Source organism: Cryptomeria japonica, chromosome 7 (genome assembly GCF_030272615.1).
Source record: "Cryptomeria japonica chromosome 7, Sugi_1.0, whole genome shotgun sequence".
In the NCBI taxonomy this organism is placed as follows: Eukaryota; Viridiplantae; Streptophyta; class Pinopsida; order Cupressales; family Cupressaceae; genus Cryptomeria; species Cryptomeria japonica.
This window is the reverse complement of record NC_081411.1, coordinates 599,702,201-599,722,296: the sequence shown is the minus strand read 5'-3', so window position 1 is coordinate 599,722,296 and position 20,096 is coordinate 599,702,201. Positions and strand designations below refer to the sequence as shown.

The 20,096-nt window shown below is 38.5% G+C and overlaps 1 protein-coding gene across 2 annotated transcripts in view; it reads right to left on the bottom strand.

The window, feature by feature from the left end:
• Nucleotides 1-20,096, bottom strand: part of LOC131029663 (uncharacterized) — a 99,647-nt gene that overhangs the window by 22,746 nt on the left and 56,805 nt on the right. The window contains exon 8 of one of the 2 annotated variants that reach the window (XM_057960251.2): nt 9,424-9,852. The exons of the other annotated variant lie outside the window; for it this stretch is intronic. Coding sequence (XP_057816234.1) covers nt 9,655-9,852 — 198 coding nt within the window. The 3' untranslated portion in view covers nt 9,424-9,654. Of the gene's footprint in view, nt 1-9,423; nt 9,853-20,096 lie in introns of those variants that run through there. 2 annotated transcript variants of the gene reach the window in all.

Genomic DNA, 20,096 nt, shown 5'->3' with positions numbered 1-20,096 from the left:
AGATTAATAATAAGATTAAGAAGGTTGATTGATTTGATCAAATGTGTAAGGCCGATAGGCCAATTACACATTTGATCTTGCACAGTCGGCTCTATAAGGTTCCGACTGAAGCTATATCATCAACACTCTCTCTTAGCTAGGGAGGAATCCTTCTTGATCTCTACAAGTCACATTACCTCTTTGTAATGATTGATCACAATGGCTACATCCATATGTGGAAAGGAAAGATATCACCTCACGTGATGTCAACCATTATGGCATATCCATAGATATCACCTCACGTGATATCCACCATTATGGTTCATCCATAGATATCACCTCACATGATATCCACCATTATGGCTTATCCATGGATATCACTTCTCGTGATATCCACCATAGATATCTCCTCATGTAATATCCATCATTATGGCTTGTCCACAGATATCACTTCACATGATATCCACCATTATGGTATATCTAAAGATATTACTACATGGCATGTCCATAGATTTCACATCACATGAAATCCACCATGAATCTCTTTATGTAATATCCACCATTATGGCTTATCCATGGATATCACGTCTCATGATATCCACCATTATGGCATAACCATAGATATTACTACTAGAGATATAAACCATTATGACATATCCATAGATATCACGTCCCATGATATCCATCATAATGGTATGATCAATCAATATCATAAGATCGTCACCTTACGATAATGATCAGATGTACAAGTGTTCACTATTGAGAGATCATCACCTCACAATAATGTTCACAGGGGCTCATCAAGCACTGAACCAAAATTGTCATGGAGTCACACACATGACATCCACCATGAACCATATCAAAGGGTGTAGATAAGGGCTTTCTCATTAAGTCTCTCTCAAAGAGAAATGCAATCACAAGGGTTTACACTTTAAAACATCTTTTGAAAAGAAGAATACATTAGTGAATAGCATACCTTTCCACCATGTCTCTAATATAGTGATACTTGATCTCCACATGCTTTGACCTTTCATGAAGTACAAAGTTGGAATCTGCATCACTCTTGATGTATTCCAAGCTCACCAAGTATTCATCTATCCAGGAATATCATGACCTAGAAGTCAGCATAAAGGCCTTCTAGCCTACATAAATGGGACTCCATCTCATGAATCATAGTCCTTTGATTGATCACTAGAGAAACCATCTTGACATGGTCCACTCCCTCTGAACCAATATAACCAAGATCCTCGGATATCAATAGAAACACATCCTCTTAGCTGCTCCTTCTGTTACGGAAGCATCCCCTGCTCACATGGTCCCAATCATGGAAGATAACTTTCTTTAGGAGACTCTTATCATCTGGTATGATCCTCATACGGTTGGAAGTGCTAGATCCAAAACCACCATGGATCTACTGTCATAAGATAAAACCCTAGGTAGGAATATGATCTTGAGATTTAGAACAAAATCCCCTTTCAATATGCTCCCTCTCATTGAGAGAGCCCTCTTGTCTCAATCTTGGCTTTGTAACCCTAGATGCTATCATTACCAGCACAGGTGCCTCTATGGCTTTCACAAGTGAATTGTTGCACCTTTGCAGGTAGATATTTGTTTTATAAAAAAATGGAAATGCAAAATCTCAGAATCTCCACTAAAGTCCTCTGCATATTCCTCCCGAATTTCAATCTCTTCATCACAAATAGAACTTCAAAACTCTATAGCCTGAAAAGCAACAGACTGTGATTCTAAAGATGTCCTAAATGTAAGGGACAAATTTCTCATAGTAAATTGAAGAAATTTAAAACACAAGATAAACACAAGATATCTAAGTGCAGCTTGTAGTAAGCGAACATCTAATGACAAAGTTGTTTCACAAATAACATGCATAATGTAATTGCATGAATTAACAAAAAAACTACATATTAAATTCATGAACATTATTCAACCAAAAGAAAACTTATCTCTCTCAAATCAGAATATGAATCCATCTGAATCCTTTTGTGGAATAGTCTCACCAACATCCACAATAGAAGCTTGAGGCATAGTCTTGGTTGGACATTTCATTGCGTAGTGACCATATTTGTCACATCTAAAGCATTGGATTTCTGAAATGTCCTTCCTTCTTTTGTGTGTAGGAGCATCATTTGATTCCTTATCTTTCTTTCTTTTGTAGTATCCTTTCTTACCCTTCTTCTTTGAGGAGTGCACGACAAGAACATGAATATCTTCATTTGTGGAGTTTTGGCCAATACCTCTTGTAGCCAATCTTGACTCTTCTTGAATGCAGTCTGTCTTCAATTGATCAAACTTAGGGAGTTTTGATCTTGCGCTTATCCCTTGAATAAATGAATCCCATGATGAAGGAAGACCATTAAGAGCCAACATGGTTAATTCTTTGCTATTTATGGTGTGTCCAATGGTAGAGAGTTGATCTCTCAATTCGGTAATCCTCATGAAGAAAGACATGATGGATTCTTCTTTTGTCATCTTGATGTGGTGAAGTTATTGGTTCAGTGCGAGAGCTCGACTCATGTTGTTGATCTCATAAATCTCCTCTAATATTTTGAACATGTCACATGCCTTCGTCATCTTGGAGATGATTGGCACAATGTGATCTTTCATGGAGTCAACCAACATTTTCATTGCTTTGTTGTTCTTTCTCTTCCATTGAAGGTTTTCATCCTCTTCCTTTGGTTCCGGTACCGCATCCTTCACGAATTCGTCTAATTCGTTTTCTCCCAAAGCAAGCATAACTCTAAACTTCCAAGATACGAAGTTTAATACTCCTTCAAGTCAATCCTCAAATCTAACACCATTCACCATTTTGATGTATAGAAGGCAGTAGAAGAATTCGAGGATATATAGAGAATAGTCTCACCTATATAAATCTGATCTGATCTTTTTCTTATGTTGGCTCTGATACCATGTTGAATTTAGATCAGATTATAATAGGCAAGAAATTTTAAATTTTATTTTTACCTTGATCAAAGTCTAATATCTATGAGTGATGTATAGTCTTCAGTCCGACTTATATTCGATCGACTGATGTGTATGAATGTAATCCAATTACGATCTAATCAGAATTATATCCGATCTATTGTAGTATTCTTTCGGTCTGCTAATATGTATAATATTAGAACTGATAATTATATGTTTCTTATCTGATTGTCTATCACGATATAAGCTGTTTGTATTTCCTTGTTATTGATCTGATGACTATTCAATCTGCAATCATATGATAGGCTGCAGTCGATATTCAAATTGATCTTGCTTATGGTGCTGGAAATATCGACTGTGCATTATATGTGGTTTGTCTCTAATGTAAAGATTGATCTGTACAACTTTGTTTTACAATTATTTATCACCAATCTAATATTTACGATCAACAATTCGTCTCTCTGAACTTGTTGATTTGATCTCACACAGATTTCAGTTTGTACGATATATATACGTATGATATGAATCGACCAGACTTATTCATCATGTATGTGTTGGATATAAATTATTTCTCCCGTACTCACTTATCTGTAGGAATTGTTATCTATCAAATATGTGTGAGTTCGACTCTTCCAAGAGTCGTCACCCCACACGGATGATAGTGACTTCTTACCTTAGTCGCTTCATTACCAATTGTTTAGATTAATAATCTTTATCGCATATATTAATTAATGTCGATTGGTAACCAACGACAGTAATCGATATGTTTCCTGCATTTATATCTGTGATATGATTATTGCTGTGAACATATATTAATCACTGCTTGTATGTTTATCGATTATCCATTATTGATCTGCTTAATCTTGATTGTGTACTTTCAGAATAAAGATTAATAATAGGATTAAGAAGGTTGATTAATTTGATCAAATGTGTAAGGCCGATAGGCCAATTACACATTTGATCTTGCACAGTCGGCTATATAAGGTTCCAAATGAAGCTATATCATCAACAGAGCCTTCCTCCCTTTTCATACTTATTAAAATTGCCAAAATTGTGTTGGCTCAAGTATTTTAATAATGAACCTTATGTTGCAAGAATATTAATATAATATATTCATATATATATATATATATATATGTTATCAAACATGAATCACTGCAAATTTTAATTTAATTATTAAGAATAATAATAAATAAGTTAATAATAATAACAAATTAACTTGGAAACCAAACAAATGACATAGGGTCGTGAAACCCTAAAATCTCTAAATAGACCACTAAAGGTTACCTGATGCAACAGGCTTACAGAAATAACATGGTCAACTGTGAAATGACCTGACTCAGGGTTAGGGTTTCCAAATGGCATGAGTTTTCTTTCATTTACCTCCGACCTGATGATACTTCCCCTCCCTTCTTGGAGGACGACGAACTCCTACACACACTTGGCCAGTTCAAACAATTAGCCTGAAATCTTGTCATAACTCTGATGATTCCAAAATATTATCAGTAGAAGTAAACATCTTAAATATCAAAACATCAATTTAACAGTTGTAAGTCATCATTTCACTGTATTGAGCACAAATACCATCTAGGGCATCATCACTTAGTTATAATATAAACATCTAGGGCACGATTAACATCGCATAAATATTGCATAAAACAACTAGGGCACAAACAACATGGTGTAAAGTAGCATAAAAACAACTAGGGCATAAATGGGATGTAACAGAGTTCAAAATGACTCCCAAGTTTTATGACCAGCGGTGGAGGTTATGGCAATGATTGGTCCACAACATCTTAATTGAATTCAATTATGCCTTCACGGGCTTTGTTGAACAAAATCCTCTCGAATGGTAAGCTATGTGATCATACGAGGATTCTATTAATGTGTTTTTTATGCACTTCATACACAGAATAAAATACCAAGTATTTTATCCTCTCTTGAACAAAATCCTCTGGAATGCTAATCTATGTGATCATACGAGGTGACTCCAAGGTTTCTACTGTTAGGTCATGACATGTGGATAAGATAAAAGGTTTGATGTGATTTTGATGGGTACACAAAGGGACTTACTATGAACATGAAAGTTGCTGGAACATGAAGACTTACTTAACTTGGAAAACAAATAGCAAAAGGAATTAAGGGTTAAGAAAGCTAATCTAATCCTAAGAATGTAGGAAATAATTAATGATTAGGTGTGACCAAACCAAGCTTTGTTTTGCCATCAAGGAACAACTACACAAGACTAGTGCAATCTCCTAAGGATAAACGAATGATTTTCATATCACCAATGCACATCAACCACACGAACAATGAGCATGAAGTAATAGAAGTTAAGCTTTCACACAAGTTCAGTCTACTATGCATTGCAATTTGCAATCAACAAATTACAAGTAGTATGAACAATAGGTACACCATTCATCAACAATGATATCTTCCATTCATCTACCCAACTTTAAAGCAAATGAGAAGTAGAGATCATGCAACATGTTGAATTAACATAGAGAATTCACCATAACTTCAATGAAAACAATATGTCCCTTACAACAAGATCTTGGCAACAATCTTTGCCTTCTATTCTAACTTTTACTCTAACTTCTAATTCCTAATTGTTGTCTATTCTTTTTACAAATGAGAGCACTGAGCCTTATATAGAGGTCTCATTACATTTCAATGACCCAGATTGATTCGCAATCAATAGCCGAGATTTTACAATAAGACCCTAATTAGGGTTACTTACAATAACTCCTTTTCGGCCAATGAGAATGTTACGATGATTTGAAGATGTGTATTACAATGAATGTGAACCAATAGAAAATGAGGTTACGTATCTCAAACTTCGTGTCTTTATGGGATCCATCAAGTTCATTGTATCTGGACACTTCGACTTGGGGCCCTTTGACTGGAGGAATGATGACTGGGATGCCACCTTAACTTGCCTTGCTCCATTGAATCTTTCACCTTGGAGTACTAGCAATAATTCTTGGATTTTCGAAGGAAATTCAGGATTGTAAAATATCCTTTTGTCTTTGTTACAAACTTCCTCCAAGACTTGACATGTTGATCCTCCTCATTCGCATTTGTGATGTTGTCTTATTTGACTTGTCCCTTGAATTGATCCTTGAGTTGAAAATTCTTGCCTTGGTGAAGTACTTTTGCGTATATTGAATTTATTCATTATTGTGCTTCACCCCGTATCCACTTGCAATCAGACCTGCAAAAGAAATAAAATTTTAATTAAAACACTTATGAATTAAAGAAACAATAATTAATCCCTTAAAACTAGTCATATCCTTAAGTGTTTCACTTAGGTCTGGGCCTAATTTCAACCCTACATGCTTCATATTATCTCTTCATGCTTTGAAAGGGATGAAACTTATCTTTCAACTTCCCCACATTTCATGCTTTAGGTCTTGACCCTTAGGTCAATCTTTATGATTCCACACTTTTTACCTTCAGGTCTACACGTTTCAATTCAGTCCCCCTTATCTCCATGTTGCATTTAGGTCAAGGCTTAAATTAGGATCTACATGCCTTGACTTAGGGCTTCCTTCCACACGTTTCAACTTAATACAAGTCTCCCACACGGTACACTTTTTAGGTCCATATGTTTCAAGATTGATTTGCATATTGTGATTTAGGAATGCATGTTTGATGCTTAAGTCCACATGCTGCCTTTAGGTCTTCTTCACACGTTACATTTTAGGACCTCTCTTCACACGCCTTGATTTAGGTCTGCACATTCAGCTAGGTCCACACGTTTAATTTGGGTCAGGACCTTATCTTACACACTTCATTATATTTCCTTCTGCACACATTTTGTGAGGACTTATTTTAATTCGACCAAGACCTATCTTGTATCTTGCCCAAAGTTCCCAGACTCGGACTCGGCTCGGACTCGGCAACGACTCGGCAAAATAAGAAAACCCTTGAAATTTAGAGTTTTTTAACAATTTAAAACTTGTTTCATACACCCATTATTGAATTAAGCTTAAAGACACTATAACATCATCAAATAGAAGCTAATTTGATCACATACATAAACATACATCCATCACATGCGTAGAAATGTAAGTTGTAGCTGAAGGAATTAGAAAACATAGATATATAGAGTTGTAAATGTTGTCCAATGTATATAAAATCCATGACTTCAAATGTTCCCAAACATATATGTAACTATAAAGTGTAAACAAAAACAAGTCTATGGCTCAGGCTTAGCCTCGTCTATCTGCCTCCTAGAAAGGCATCTAAGGTAGGTCCTGGATGATTGAATAGCCATAGTCTTTGCCTATGATGTGCCAGTCTGAGTAGACATAGGTGTTGTGCCTGATCGTGCTCTATCCTCCTCCTCTGCCATAGCCACAACCTCAGCCTCTTTGTCTGCCTGGTCAACCCACTCAAGGTCCTCATCAGTGAAGACTGGATCGGTGGACTCAGCGAGCCAATCGGACTTGGGGTCGACTTCCTCTAGAGTGATCGGAGAGGAGTCAGCGTCCAAAATCTGTCTGGTCCTGAGACAGAGGTTGTAAGAAAGGGAAAATCATTAAAAAGTGAATGCCAATCCCTTTTAGAGTTATAAGAAAGGGAAATGGCAAAAAAATCACTAAAAAATGTTATGTTTTTTTTTTTTCAATTGCACTTTTTTAAGTGATGCTGGCCGAGTCACGACCCTCGGACTCGGCAAGTTAGAGAGTGACTCGCTGACTTGGCGAGTCACGCCCCCTAACCCGTTTGAGCTCGGGTTAGGGTCACCGTGATCCGGCAGTGGTCACCCGACCCGCTAACTCGCATGACTCGCCGCGAGTCACGAAACTCTGATCTTGCCACATGTTTCAAGTTTAGGTAAGGACCTATTCCCTTACACGTTTCACTTCAGTCTAAATTCACATGTTTTAGCTTGTTGTATGATATTTTGTGCTCAAGTCTCATTGATAGGGTGGAAAATTGCACCTCATAGAGACAAATTTGTCCCTACTTTTCATTGATCCATACTTAGTTTGTATATAATGACAGAAAGTTGCAACGCATAAGGATAAGTTCCCTTTCAAATTCTGATTGCTCATTGGTGGAAATCTGATAGGGATAGGGACAAATCAGTCCCTATGAAATTCATTTAGTATTTGATTTCCTCCACCAAATGAGGAGTGGAAAACTGATCCCTATAGGGACACAATAGTCCTTATGAAATTTATTCAACCTTTGCAATCTTATTTCCAAGTGGAAAATCGATGTGTATAGGGCCAAATTAGTCCTTCTGGAAATTCGTTTTACCTTAGCAAGTTTTACCTTCAAGTGGAAATTTGATATGTATAGGGACAGATCAGTCCCTACTTTTTGCTCAAAGCTTGCTAGGTACTTTGTCTAGTGGAGATTCAATAGGGATAGGGACAAATTTAGTCCCTATTTTTTGTTACCTTGTCCTTATGAATTTCTCTTTGAGTTTAATCCACATGATGAAGAGGGTGGAAAATCGATGTGCGTGGGGACCTTTTGATCCACGACTTTCCTTGATTTGCCCCTATGAATTTTTTACTTTAGTCTTTTCAATGCCTTGAAGAGTGGACATTCGACCTCCATAGGGACAAATTGATCCCTATTTTTGTCCTTACTTTTGACGTAATCCCCCTTAGGTAAGTTGATTATTAGGCTTGGAGTGAAGAACTGAACCTCATAGGGACAAAATGATCCCTATTTTTGCTTAGTGGAGATTGAACTTCCATAGGGACTAAATGGATTTTCAACATCAATTTCTTCAATTCAAACCCCCAGGAGTGGAAAATCAACCTCCAAAAGGACTTTTCATCTGTCATCACATAATTCACATTAGCTTGCAACCACTTGGACAACTTAGTGTTCTAGATGACTTCCTCGCAATTTGGCATCTTTTTGCATTCTTTGATGACATTTCTTGCTTCATGACAACTTTGGCAACATTAATCTTAATACAACACCCTCTCACAAGCAAAGGTTAAAACCAGGAAATTATTGTTAAGCCAAGACAATCTAAGCAAAACATCTACCTAAAAAGAGAAACAGTGGGGGTCCCCAGTTGCAATGGGGTGATGTGTGAAAATGTCACAATAGGCTTCTTGCATTAGTCAAATACAGAGAAGAAAATAATGGCAACCAATTGAAGTAGCAAGAAACTTAAAATATCACTGATTCTGGAAGTGCATTTAAAATGTCCACCCCGTCAATAAAATTTCATATCGTTGCGGATTTTCAAGCCAATAAGGACATCTTATTGAAAATGATATGTGTGTAATTTATGGATTTCCATGGAAACAAGGTAATTCAATACTTGAATTCACCATCAAAATTCTATGTTGCTGTCATTATGTAATGTTTACAGAAGAGTAATAAAACAATTCTTCTGCAAATTTAGATGATTGAACAGAATGAAGAAACAATACTTTTAAAAGGATATCAAAATACTTGTTACAGGTGACAGGAGCTAAATGAAAACTTCATCTAAACTGCATAGAAACAGGCTTCAAAAAGGACATAGGAGACCAAAATAAACCATCAATATCTGAGATTCACTTTCAATTGTACATTTTAGAGTAAGCGTATTTACATCATTTTGAATGGTGAAATAAGCTATAATATGTGGTCACAAGTTTCTGTGGCTAGCAATCAGTTTGTTAATTGGATCATTTACCATAGCTATTGCATTTTCGTTCTGTCTAACAATTAAAAAAAAATCAGTATCAGATTTTTTTTCTTTTTGAAATGCACTCAGATTGAAGATGGCTGCATGGACGGATTCAATACTACTATTTGTCCAGAATCTCCATTCAGTAAATACACCTGTGAAGGAATATAATCAGATGTATCTGATGATAAGCATGTCAACTTGCAAGCCGGCTGCAATAACTGACAACCTTTTGCACATTTTAGTGTCATGATGCGTGCACCTGTGCGCATTTTCCAGACCTGTAGATGACATAAATACAAACTTCTAAATAAATTAAGAAAAGCTAAAAGGCTCAAAACACTCCATTCAATCTTCATAACAACTTTGAACATAACTTCAAGTTTGATAAGTCGTAGCAATTTCAAAACAAATGAATAAGGCCTGATACCTGGCAATCAAATACCATCAATGACTTTTCCTCAAGCAAAGATATAAATTAAATTTCATAAATATGATTTTTCTCTAGATTTGGGATATAAGTTACAGCCAATCCCAAATAAATCAAGACCAGCTAACTAGCCCAATCCACCCTACAAACAAATGAAATCACCATGCTTTGAAGGATGTAATTATGAAACATGAAAATAAATCTTAGAACCTATGTATGTTTTACATTGAACAGTCGTAGTTAATGTAATCAATGTTTATAGAATCAACTCCATACTATACTTCCATTCATTTAGTTGTAACCCATTAGGGTTGATGCTACATTTATCGGAAATTCATATGAAAAAAAAACATCATTTTATTTGATTGTAACTAACAAACTATTTGGACAGCTCGAGAATCTAAAATCCATTAAAAGCAATGCTACCAACCTCAAGTAAGTGAATACTTCCAAGTACTCTTATTATCTGCCATGTAAATCATTTGAAGTATAAATAGTATGATTATTGAACAGGGTGCATACATGGATAGGTTACAAAGGCTGCAACATCTTTGTTTGGAATGAAAAGAGGCCAAAATGCATGCACCATGTTTTCTAAAATAATTTTTATGACAACATGCAATGCGAAGGTATAATTTTTTTATGCTACACTGCTATTTATCAACACTGTTCAATGATGATAACTAGTCCCGTTGTAACAGTTTCACACATCACACCATTGCAAATGGGGACCCCTCTTTTCGCTGGATAGCTTAGTGTTTTTGTTTAGTTGTCATAGCTTGGCGACAATTTTGCCTTTTTCTTATGAGAAGGATATGTCTTGTCAGTCCAAGATGGGGAGAGTCTTGGGTCAAATAGGTGAGGTCAAGTCAAGAATTCATTGGTTTCAAGCAAAGAAATGGGACTCAGACTTGGCAAGGCCAAATCGGACTCGGACTCAGAACTCGGAGTCAAACTCGTCTGGACTCGGAAAAGTAAAAAACTCAGGAAATTTAGAGATTTTTAAAGATTAAAAACTTGTTTCAGGCACCCTTTATTGTATACACCTTAAAGACACAATAACATCATCAAACTCGGCTCATTTGATTACATACACAAGTATACATCAATCAAATAAGCATAAACGCAAATTGTAGCTGAAGGAAATAACAAACATAGATATATAAATATTGTCAAATGTATACAATATTACAAAACTCATGGAATACAAAATCCATGTCATCATATGATCATCATCAAATGTTTCATACAAATACCAAAGGTAAATACAACTATAAGCCGATGGCTCAGAGGAGCCTGCATGGCTGCACCCTCCGGCCCTGGCCCCCTACGAAGGCGTCTAAGGTAGGTCCTAGATGATTAAACAGCCATAGCCGCTCCTCGTGACACCATGCCATGCTCACCAACATCAGGAACATCCGTGTCCCTATCTGCCTGTGAATCTCCTGTCTATGCTCATGCTCTCCGCTCCTCCTCTGCCATGGCTACAGTCTCAACCTCTATATCTACCTAGTCGATCCAATCAGTGTCAGACTTGGAGGTTAAATTTTCCCTACTTCTATCGACGGGGGTTTGGGGGCAGCGCCCTGCGAGGCCAAAAAAACTTATTATTTAATAAAGGTGTCGGGTGTTATTTTTCTATTGGCTGACATGTTGTAACCCTAATTTTTCTCATTCTTAGGCGGAGGTTGTAGTGAACAAAGACGAGACCATTTTTTTAAAAAAAACTTTTTAAAATGTTTTTTTTGGTCATTTTACTTAACCCAACCAGTAGCCGAGTTTCAGGCACTGGACTCGCCGATTTGGCGAGTTTAGGCGAGTCTGGCGAGTTTGCTCACCAAACTCGGTCGAGCCCAAGTCCGAGCTCCAAAGACTCGGCAAGCATGCCTCGGGCTCGGACTCGCCGAGTTTGGCGAGTTTGTGGCGATTTTCTAATCTCTAGTTTCAAGTCCAGAATCCTTGAGTGGGTGATAAAATTAAGAGGTAAGGGTGAAATTATCAAAGTTCTTAAAATCTTGTCATGTTGTCAATGTTGACAAATATTGCAAAATGTTGTCACAATTGTCAAAGTGCAAAAAATTTTTTTGCGTAGTCATCGTAATGTAAGATGTTGTAACAATTGTTGTGAATAAGAATTGAAGGAGTAATAGGTGCTTTGATTATTTTGGGGTGGAATTGCAAGGTTTCCTTGCAATTTTGCCCAATATTACAACACTCTTAGGTTTCACTTCTATAACCAATGCATAAGCAATGCTAATTTCCGACCTTGATGCTTTGTGCACATCTTACAATTTCTGCCCTTCAATCTATCCATGAGAACACTAAATTCCCCCTCACCAATGCATGCATACATCAATTCTGTCGTGCATTGCATGGCTATCTCAAATCTCCGCTAGGGAATACACAATCACTTCAAATCCCTGCCTCCCAATGCATAGGGATAGCAAATCTCCACTAGTCAATGCACGTGCATTGGTAATTTCCGCCTTAGCAATCATGTGCATACAATGTAGAAGCCCGACCTTTTCCCTTCAATTCATACATAAGGTCTTGCAAGGACGGGTACGTGTCCGGGGATGGAGGGACGTGAGGAAATGTTTCCTTGGTGTTTCCAATTCGCAAATAAAAGTAGGGGACGTTTCTTGTAAGTAGGGACGCGACTGGAGACATGCAGGGACATCCGTCCGTCCCAGGGATGGCCAGGGATGTCTCAGATGTCCCTCAACTGTCCTGGGGACGATTGGATGTCCCCACACGTCAAACATAAAAATAACCAAAAAAAACCCTTCTTAGATTTTAATACATTTTTAGTGGAACCACACCTTCTAGGTCGCCCTACATAGGTTAAAACATAAAAACCTTTCTTTGAGTCATTTTCTCATTTGTCATTTCTCATTGCCGCCATTTGGTTGGAAGTGGACGTATGTGTGGATTTGCAAGATTTGAAGCTTTAAAATTTGAAGCTATTTTTGTGAGCAGCTGAAGATAGTGTGATAGTAACAGCAGCAAGATCTTGTTCATCTAATATTTGAATTTCTGGAGTAAGCTGAAAATAGTGTGAGTGAACCCTTGTTTTTTTTTAGGTTTTTGTTTTCAATTTTTTTCTAAGTTTTAATATTTAGAGAAGAAATGACAAATGGCTATAAATGTCTGATTTATTTTTCTCATATTTCAGTACTTCAAACTTACATTACACACATTCATCTAATATTTGAATTTCTGGAGTAAGCTGAAAATAGTGTGAGTGAACCCTTGTTTTTGTTTTGTTTTTGTTTTCAATTTTTTTCTAAGTTTTAATCTTTAAAGAAGAAATGGCAAATGGCTATAAATGTCTTATTTTTTTTTCTCATATTTCAGTACTTCAAACTTACATTACACACATAAAATCAGCAGCATTTGCTATGATTGTAGTGATCAAGAAGGGGAAGAAGTTGGAATGAAATAAATGTAACTCGGGGTGGGAGTGGTGAAGAAAAACATCCACAAAACCGATTTGAGTGCCCTTTGGATACCTTGGAACCCTATGAACAAGGCCCTTTTAACCCCCAAAAACCTCTTCTTTGCCTTGTTCATGCCAAAAATGTCAAAAAGAAAATCTTAGGAGGGAGTAGGGTGTGGTTATGTCACATATGCAATACTGATTTTAGAGGAGGTTACAAAAGGGTGTGGTCTCCTTTCTTAGGTGTTTCGGGCAATGAAGTTAATTTTTGTGAAAACATAAAGGAGCATGAGAAGAAAGAGTGTTATAGATTACATATCGAGGCAAAAAACAAGTGTAAAACTAAAATTGTGCCCATGCCAATGCAATTTCCTTCACAACCATCTATGTTTCAGCCTATGTCATCCAGTGTGTTGTGCATTGCACACGCTCCCTGTCGCCGATAGGGTCCCCTTCTTTTTGGTCTTTTCGCCTTCGCCCTGTTGAGTTCTGCGCAGGGTGTCTCACGTCTTTTTTTGAGTGTGTCCATAATCAGTCCAAAAGATGATGATGTCATGAGCGTAAGCCTGGGAATCCGCGAGGTGAGTTTAACGCTCGGGCGTTAAAATTTCAAAAGATCGCTTAAACTTGTAAAACCGCCTAAGTGAGGTGAGAAATGGCAGAAGCTTGCAAAATCCCCCAAATATGTTAAATGACAAAACTTCGCGAAAAGCTCTCAAATCACAAAATGCGCACTAAGGAGGAGAATCGTGAAGTTTTAAAAAAAAAAGTTTGCAAAGTGCTCTCAAATCCCGAAATTCGCTAATAATGGGTAAATTGCGAAACTTTTCAAGTTTTCAAAAGGCTCTAAAATCGCGATATAAACTTTGCAAAGGGTCTGAAAATCCCGAAGTTCGCCGTAGAAGGCGTAAGTGTTAAAAGTTTTTAAAGTTTTCAAAATGCCTTCAGACCCCTGAAGTTCGCCATAATAGCATTCAGCGCGATTTTTTTTGATAGTTTGAAAGACTCTATTTCGCCAAAGTTCGATAAAAGGCTCTAAAATCCCGATTTTTTATAAAGTTTGAAAAAACCAACTAAGCGCAGAAGTTCGGCATCTAAAGGAGAATTGCGAAAAATGTTTAAAGTTTGCATAAAGTGCAAAATCGCCGAAGTTTCAACTAAGGCGAAATCGCAATGTTTAAAGTTTGAAAAGGCCTCTCATTTGCTGAAGTTAGGCATCTAAGGGAAATATTTAAAGTTTGCAAACCATCCTCAAATGCCGAAGTTCGGCAATAAGGCGACATACTGAAGTATGTAAACTTTGCAATCGCTCTCAAACCCCCCCAAAGTTCGCAATGTGCATAGAGGGCGAGATTTTTTAGTGTTTGCAAAGGTATGAAAACACCGAAATTCGCGTGAAGCGTAAATCGCAAAACCTTAAATCCTTGCGAAGATGCAAAACCCCCATTTTAGGCAGCGACATAGTTAAAACGCAGGAGTTTGAAAGTTTGCGGAGAGAACCATAACGACCAAGCTCGACGCCATAGAAATCACAGAGATTAAGATTTGCAAGATGTAAAACCCCTGAAGTTTGCCATTTGGAAATCACGGAGTTTGAAAGGTTCACAGAATTTGAAAATCGCAAAGTATAGAGCTCGCAGTAGAAGCAAAAATCCCAAAATTCCAACCAAGGTAAAACGCGGAGTATAAGTCTTCAAAGAGGGTATTCTTCTCCCCAACTTCAGCGTAGAAAGAGATAGAGGGTTAAGCGTTAGAATTTGAAAATTGCAGAAACCCTACCATTCCACAAAATTGCGAGCTGTGCATTTGTCTTTTCCAAAAAGCGTAAGGCATAGGAAAGGGGGGCATTTTTCAAATTTCAAGGGAAATCAATCCTGCAGGCCGGATTTGTGCGGATTTACACCATATTTTGCTAGGTAAGCTTAATGTGTCTCCCTTGGAATCGTTTAAAATGCATGCAAAATTGGTTAGATGTGTTTATGCAAAATTGATTAAATGATTAAGTCTTTGAACTACATCTTTTCCCGTTTGAAAGGCATCAGGCAAAGCAGTTAAAATCAGAGTCTGTCCCAAAAGTTAACCAAGAATGCATTTTTCAGACTTAGGGAATCTTAAACCTCATCCATTTTTGAAAACTGAACTTGAAAGACTAAGTGCAAATTTAGCAATCAAAATTGCCTAAGTCCTTGAACCGAAGATGAATAGTAAAATTTTTAATCAAAGAGCTTAATAATGTTTCATGTCCAAATTAATCAAGCCCTTTCGCTGAAGTATCATGCTTTCTTCAAATTTGGTTTTCAATTAATCCTTGTGTGCTAACGTATCCCTTTTATCTAACCTGTTTTGTTTCCTTCATCTTGTCTCGTAATCTGCGTCCGGTTGTGCAGGATAGATGCCTAAATCTGCAGTAGAGTCCTCAAAGACACCTGGTGCAGCCGAAACGTCCCGAGCTTCTAAATCAGACATCCCTCGCAAAGGCGAGAAGATGAAATATCAGCACCAGAGGGGAGGACTGAGGGAATCAAAGGTCCAAAGCATATGGGAAAACGTAGGCGATACTGACCTAGGCCACATTGATATTAAGGACTTCAAAGACAGGGTATTTTCCCCTAACGCCTATGGCAAGCCTAGGCGGATGATGGAAAGTGGTATCGCCCACGCAGCAGGATTTCCTCCATCAGTGCAGAATTATGAGCTGGTAGTTGAGGTTGCCCGACATTATTAGCCAAATACCAGATTAGTGGTTCTTGAGAATATGGTCCTAGCTGCCTTCACTCCTGAGGCCATTGGCGACGCATTCGACATCCCCTTCCCAGATAACCCCATAGCAACAACCATAGATGAAGCGCAGGTGGCATATGATATGAACCCTACCAAATGCAAGACATTAATAAATGAGGAGTGGTATAAGGAGAGAAGACCTCCACGCATTAGAATTGGGAAAAAGACCCCTAAAAGTCACTTTCACAATGAGCATGGAGATATGGTCACCTTGCTTAGCTAGGTTATGGGACTCCCCCAATCTAGCTTTTTTGAAGAGTGGATGTTCTATTTTACAGAGCAGGTCTTCGCCGAGAAATCCAAGTTCGACTGGGCCTAGATCATAAGTGACAATATCCATACCCAGTTGGTCGAACTTGAAGAGAAAAAGTACTTCACCATGACATCTTATCTAGTCCATATGTTCGCCCGACACCAGCCACTGCCAGGGTTGATCAAGAAAGGTGAAATTGGGAACGGGCCCAATTAGGTAAAGGTGTACAATTGCTATCCGCAACTACATTATCATGACATAGCTCAGAGGGAAAAGAACAACCCTGCTTATACAATTGGTCAGTATGAGCGTGTCAATGACGCCTTCACAATGCGCCTAGTTAGGCTGATGCAAGGGGGATTACACATAAGGCTCTCAGAGCAAGCTACCATTTTGGTACAAAGGTATGGTACCTGGTTTATTCAGTTCCCAAGGTTCTCCTATATCCGAATAGCTGGCTTTGAAGGTACTCCTTTCCGACTTCCACGCTATCCAACCGACAAAGTAATTCTTCTGGAAGTTGCAAGGTAGGCACATTCGGCGAACAGTTTACTCAAAGATAAGAAGCAGTCCGGATTCGCCTTCCCTATGATTTTTAGGTAACCTCGATGTCCATTTAAAGAATCCAGCACATGCCGATGAGTCACTTGTTGAGTTAGCCTCTTATGGCCTACAGGAACATTTCCCAAGGAAATGTTTTGATTATGACAATCTGGCGAAAAGAGCCTACGGCAGGTGCTACAGAGCAAAGGAATCAATTGAAGACTATGGGAAGAATTGTTCTGATGACTATGAGGTCCGACAATGCGAATATTCAAGGTTAAGTGTGCAGCAAATGCGACTTTATGAATACCGTTGGGTCCCAGATCAGGTAATAGATTCCGGAAATTGCTTACAAGTTCGGGAGTTTGAGGCAGTAAGGCATTTCTTGCTGAGCATTGATTGGTCACAGGATCCAATCACTGATTTTGAGGCAGTTATGGCAGCCCCAGGAAGGTACACCGATCAGTCATTACACCAACAGATTGAGCGGCTAATTCATGAAGGAGTCCAATTCACCTACCATATGATGGGTAGTCTTGATTCTCAGTCCTTTGAAGATGAGGGAACCTCAAGTGCGCCAAAGGAGGAGGTTGAGAAGCCCGAAAAAAGGAAGAAGGCCAAAGCTAGCAGGGACTCGGACGTCTAAAAGGACTAGAAGGGAGAAGATCCCTATTAGGAGACCAGAGGTCACTTCATCATCAAAAGACCCCAGTTTCGATGATGATGTAATTGAACTTGATTATATACCTGCTCCGCCTTCCCAGAGCGATGTTGATGCATTTGAAGCTGATGATCCTCCGGCACAAGACAAGCTAAATACAGAGGTGAGGGTTATTGAGTCTGGCGAACTTGAAAATCAAGTTGAGGAAGGAGAAATTTCGTCCAATCAAGGGATTGATGTGCATGAACTCACCCAAGGGAGTCGGCACGAATTGCAACTGCATAGTATCGGCAAAGATGACACCACTGTTGAAGGAGAGCAAAGGGTAGATGAGACCCACGAGCCTGATAGAACTGAGGAACAACCATCACATGGAGATCCCAGACAGTTGTTTAGCGAAGTAGGAGAGAATTCAGCTGCAAGCAAAGCACTTGACACTTACTCAACTCCTCCTGTAACAGATCAGTTACAGATATGCAATGAACCAACTGAAACATTTAAGGAGCAGAGTGGGAATTTGACCATAGCATCCGGGCAGACCATACCTCAAGATTGGTTAGTTGCTCGAGCTTAGCGAAAAGCAGCCACCTATCAACTTGGAGGACATTTTCTCTCGCATAGGGGGAACAAAGTCCAAAGGGAAGAAAAAGCCTAAGGACTATTCCCGAATAACCAGGGATAAACAAAGGAACCGTACCATCCATATCGCCACCCTGCCTGTCGATAAGCCAGCAGATCAAGTTACACTGGCTAATTATAGCATCACAAGCGTCCCGATTGGACGAGCCACCGAAGAACAGGAAAGGGAGAAGTTCAAGGACTCTGTGTAAAACATGCTCAGGCAACTTGAAGAGATAATTGCTGAGAGAAACATGTATCAAGTTCGTGCTGAGCAAGTCGAGGGGTGCGTTGATCACTTGTTGAGACTATTGCATAATGCCCCCGAATCTCATGTTCCCCCATCAACATTGGCGCAAAGGACAACCACAGAGTTTGAAGGAGTACGAGATACTGTCGTGGCTGTCAAGGAATGGATTCAAAGCATTAAAGAGAGGGGAGAGCTAATCATTGAAGATGTAAAGGAAATGGCCCACCATCGAGAGGCCATTTTGGTCAAGATGCTCGAGGTGAAGCGGGAATGCCTTAGGGCTCATGAGGTCACTGCTACAACTCTTCCCCTCATGAAAGCTCTTTTCTGAACCCATGCACAAATTCCTACATTGTCCGCCATTCTTGATCCATATAACATCAACACTTTTAAAGAATGGTACTGGACCATCACCATGAAGAGCGAAACAAAAGATACCATTGACAAAGAGTAGGCAGAATGCGAGGAAATTTTGAAGGACATGAAGGACCTTGGTGGAACAATCCTCTAATCAATGGTTTTGGGTTGGAAAAATAGTTTGACCGATGCCATAATGCACCTGGTCTGGGAGGATAGATTGAGAGTGGACAAGATCGCCTACTCCACGGAGGACCTGAATTTTGCCAATAAATTACATTCAGACATTTTGTGTTTTGAGGCTCATCGGTCCAATTGGAAAGATGGTTTAAAGCACGTAGATCGTCATCTAGAAGGCATGCAATATAAGATACGTCATCCTCCTATGCCTCAGTTCACGGTGCTGTTCCAGTTGTGCATCAGGTTTCAAGAGTATGTTCGTGCAGAACGTACAGCAGGTCGGGACCTCCGGAAAGACTATTTGAGTGCCGAGGATGAATTTCTGGAAAAAGGATCTACAGCTGAAGAGGAAAAAGTGCCTTCATAATATACATATTTCTTTTAAAATCTAAAAAGGCACTTTTGGCCATAAAGTTCATGTTTAACTGCCAAGTCAGCTGTAAATTTTGAGCTCTGTGCATATGCACTTTTTGGGCTGCTGTTGGTAGTTATTAATTACCTTTTTTAGGTAGTTATTGTTCCTCTTTGGGTGGTTGTTGATATTTACCTCCTATTTATGGGCATGGGTACTATTTTGTATAGATGAATCTGGGCCACTTGTTTTGTTTAAATCTTGGCCATTCATCTAATTCTGAAACTCTATTTAAAGGGACTGGTTTTCCCTTATTTTTGTAATAAGTCTAAGATTGTTGCAAAAGCTCTGGCGAAATTTATGCAGGATTAATGGAAATTAAGGTTGTTTCATTTCTTTGTGAGTGCATGGTCTCCTTCTTCACCATTTAATTATTCTATTATGTCTTTTATTTTCAGATAGTATTTTTAGGATAAACATTTGATAGAAGCCTTGGTGTTCATACCATTAAGGACTGCCTAATTGTCATTCCCCTTGCATGGTTAGTCTGAACCCACTTATATGCTCAGTTCGGTCGTTAAACATTAAGTGAATGAATGTTAAAATTCTGCATTTATGTTTAGTAGCATGAAAATTTAGTTCTCCTTGAAGATAGCACTAG